General features: G+C 52.1%; 1 protein-coding gene across 10 annotated transcripts in view; it reads left to right on the forward strand.

Moving 5' to 3' along the window:
* dlg1b (discs large MAGUK scaffold protein 1b) overlaps positions 1-3,111 on the forward strand; it is a 58,468-nt gene that overhangs the window by 36,614 nt on the left and 18,743 nt on the right. Inside the window, exon 1 of one of the 10 annotated variants that reach the window (XM_008402874.2) lies at positions 815-1,940. The exons of the other annotated variants lie outside the window; for them this stretch is intronic. Coding sequence (XP_008401096.1) covers positions 1,851-1,940 — 90 coding nt within the window. The 5' untranslated portion in view covers positions 815-1,850. Of the gene's footprint in view, positions 1-814; positions 1,941-3,111 lie in introns of those variants that run through there. 10 annotated transcript variants of the gene reach the window in all.

The raw sequence follows: 3,111 nt of genomic DNA on the forward strand, positions 1-3,111 counted from the left end.
CCCACTTATACAGGTAACACCCCCCTCTCCCCATATGCTGCCCTGTTAACCTGAAATCCAAGCAGAACGGGTTTAGAAACAGAACCGGGTCCGACCGCACCCGTCTGTTCCTGGAACGTTCCTTCAGTCGGATCCGGAATCGTTTTCCTTCACGTTTCCTCACCGGATCGATTTAAAATCTGGTTTTTCTGAAAGCTCTTTGATTGGAGCCTGGCTCTGACCCGGACCGGAACCAACGGTTCTGGATGGGATGTTGACCTCAGAGTGGACAGGAAACGATGTGACCTGAGCCGGAATGTCAGGATGTAGTTTGGAAAAGTTTGGAATCATGTAGAAATAATTGAATCTGATTATCTCAACCTTTATTCTGAATCTTTAACTATCAAACTTTTTCTTATCATCTGCGCTGGGAATTGTTATGCTAATGTGCTAATAGCAGAGCTAATCTTAGCGATTTTGCTAACTTTGAAAGCATTTAGCGCACTTAGCTTCCCTTAAATACATTTCTCCAGTTAAAGTGCAGATTTATGTGGCTGTTTCAGTTGAATGAAGTTTAAAATCCGTGTTGAACTTCCGGGCTAACTGCTTTAATTCTTCAGATGTTTATATTCATGCTCTTATTTTGAAGTGGAACACGCAGTTTGTGTCCTCTCTTTTTTCCAAGAAACTTTGAAAAGGGAAAACATGACTAAGGAATGAAAGAGGTATAAAGAAGAAAACTTAAGATTTAATCAATACGCTGTTCAATATTATAACATCAAAAATACTGATCAGTTATCAGATCATCATCAATCCAAGGAATGAGCAACCGAGTAGGAAGACTTGTTAAAAACTTATTTATAATATTGATTGATAAACAGATCCGATATCACAATTTTAAAAAAATCTAAAATTTGATTAAAAAATGTCACAATTTTTGTACATTTTTTTCTTCATCTTCTCTCCAACATCCTGAGGCCCTCATAGCTCCCCCTGGTGGCCATCCTGGACCGGGACCCCCACACGTTGAAGAACTGCATTAGCCAACAAATATTACTCTAAACTAAACTGTGATGATATATTATCCATATTTATTTATTTATTGTATGTGTTGCTGCTTCTAGCCAAGACTTAAAATAGGTTTTGATCTCAACGGCGTCGTTATTCTGGTAAAATAAAAGTTAAATACTGCAGCCTCGCTAGCTAGCTAGCTAGCTTTTCTGTTGCTAACCCGGATGATGCTACGGGGTTACACAGCGGATCCCCGCGGGTTTTCTGTCTTAAAAGTTCGTTAAAAGGTCCAAACTTGTTGAGACCAGCGGCTCCCCTGTGAACAGCATGAAGCTGAAACAGCTGGTGTGAATTCAGAACCGGTCCGGTTCCGTCGTGACGGGTCGCACATGTGATGACTCAGCGATTCTCCGGATTTCCCCCGTCGAGCCGTTTTCATGTTTTCATTCCTTGGGAAAAGGAGCGAAGTGGGACAAAGGTCAGCTGATTGGGTCTCCCTCTGAGCTGAGGAGGAGGAGGAGGAGGAGGAAGAGGAGCGTGATGTTGTCAGACTGCAGAGGGATCAGAGGCGCCGCTGCACGTCCTCCGTCAGCCCTGCAGTCTGTTGTTGCGCCTCAGACAGACGGAGGCTGCCGCTGCAGAGCCATGACCGCCGCCGGGGGGAGGACGCCTCCGCCGCCCCGCCGCGCCTCCTGAAGCCGCCGCTTTAGCGTCCGCTCGCCTCCTCATCCTCCCTGTTTGTGTCGGCGAGGAGGAAGGAGGGGGGGCGCCGGGTGGAGCGAAGGCCGCCTCCCATCGTCTGCTCTCCAGCCAGCAGGAGCGGCAGGAGGCGCCGCCGCGCCGCGCCGCGCCGCCGCATCATGCTGAACTCGGTGTGGTGCGCCAAGAAGGTGGGCCGCCGCATCATGGGGACCCTGAGGAGGACGAAGACGCTGCACCGCCGCCTGCTGGTAGGCCCCGCCCCCCTCCCTGCTGCTGCGTCACGCTCCGGTCCGGGTCTGAGTCCGGATCCGGTCCGGTTCTGTCCGCTGCAGAACGTTCCGGATCGTTCGGCTGCTCTCGGATCACCGGAGCGCCGGGTTCGGGTTCGGGTCGGTCCAGAGCTGATCCGGGTTCTGATGGGATCCGGCCTCTCAGCACATGTCTTTCTGCCGTTGCCTAGCAACCCGCGGTGTCCCGGATTACGCTGCTCAAACACGTCAACATCAGAACCCGGCTGGGTCAGAACCGGGTCGCTGCTGCATCCAGAACAGAGCCCTGCATGAGCCGGCTCCCGGTCTGGTTCTGTTCGCCTGTCTGGGTCAGAACCGGGTCAGAGCAGAGAGGTTCTGCTGCTGCCGGGTCCATGCTCCTCAGAACCATCAGCCGGTTCTGAAGTCTGATCCATCATCTGCGAGTCCGATTCTGAGAAATCAGAACTCATGGTTCTGTTCTGGGTTTGGGTCAGACGCTGTGTCAGAACCAGGTCGTGTTCTGTTCCCTGGTTCTGGTTCTTATTGGATCTGCAGGTCGGTACCGGCCCAAAGAACCACCTGAGCAGAATTCATAACCGGGTCTGAAACCAGGCTGCTGGGTTCTGAACACTGGACCGCGGTTCTGATCAGAGGCCCGGTTCACCTTCGGACAGTTCTGCTGCAGTCGGTTCTTCTGGGTCAGAACCAGACCGTTTCTCTCAAGATGCATCAGAATCTGGAGCTTCCAGAACCGGCCGCTGTGGTACCACCCACCTCGGACCTGTTCCACCAGAACCAGAGCTGGGTTCTGGTTCTGGGCTCAGTGAGGCGGGCCGACCAGCAGGCGGCGCTGCAGCCTCAGCAGACAGGCGTTCAGGAACAGCAAAGGTTCTGTTTGACCCGGTTTATGTGGACCTTCAGAACCACGGTGGATGAAGCGTTCAGGAACCGGGTTCAGTTTGACCCGATGGCCCGGTTCTGATGCCAGGACGGATTCCCTCCAGTCCAGAACGTTCTGACGGTACCAGACAGCAGTTTGGGTTTTTTTCTGTGTTTTTGTCTTGGAAAGGTTCTGATCCTGGAACCCGACCCGTGTGGATCAGAACCAGAACCGGGCCCTGCTCTGAGCGGCTGCAGCTTCCTGCCTGCGTCATCCTGCTGTTGACCC

Source organism: Poecilia reticulata, unplaced genomic scaffold (assembly GCF_000633615.1).
Source record: "Poecilia reticulata strain Guanapo unplaced genomic scaffold, Guppy_female_1.0+MT scaffold_265, whole genome shotgun sequence".
Taxonomy (NCBI): domain Eukaryota; kingdom Metazoa; phylum Chordata; class Actinopteri; order Cyprinodontiformes; family Poeciliidae; genus Poecilia; species Poecilia reticulata.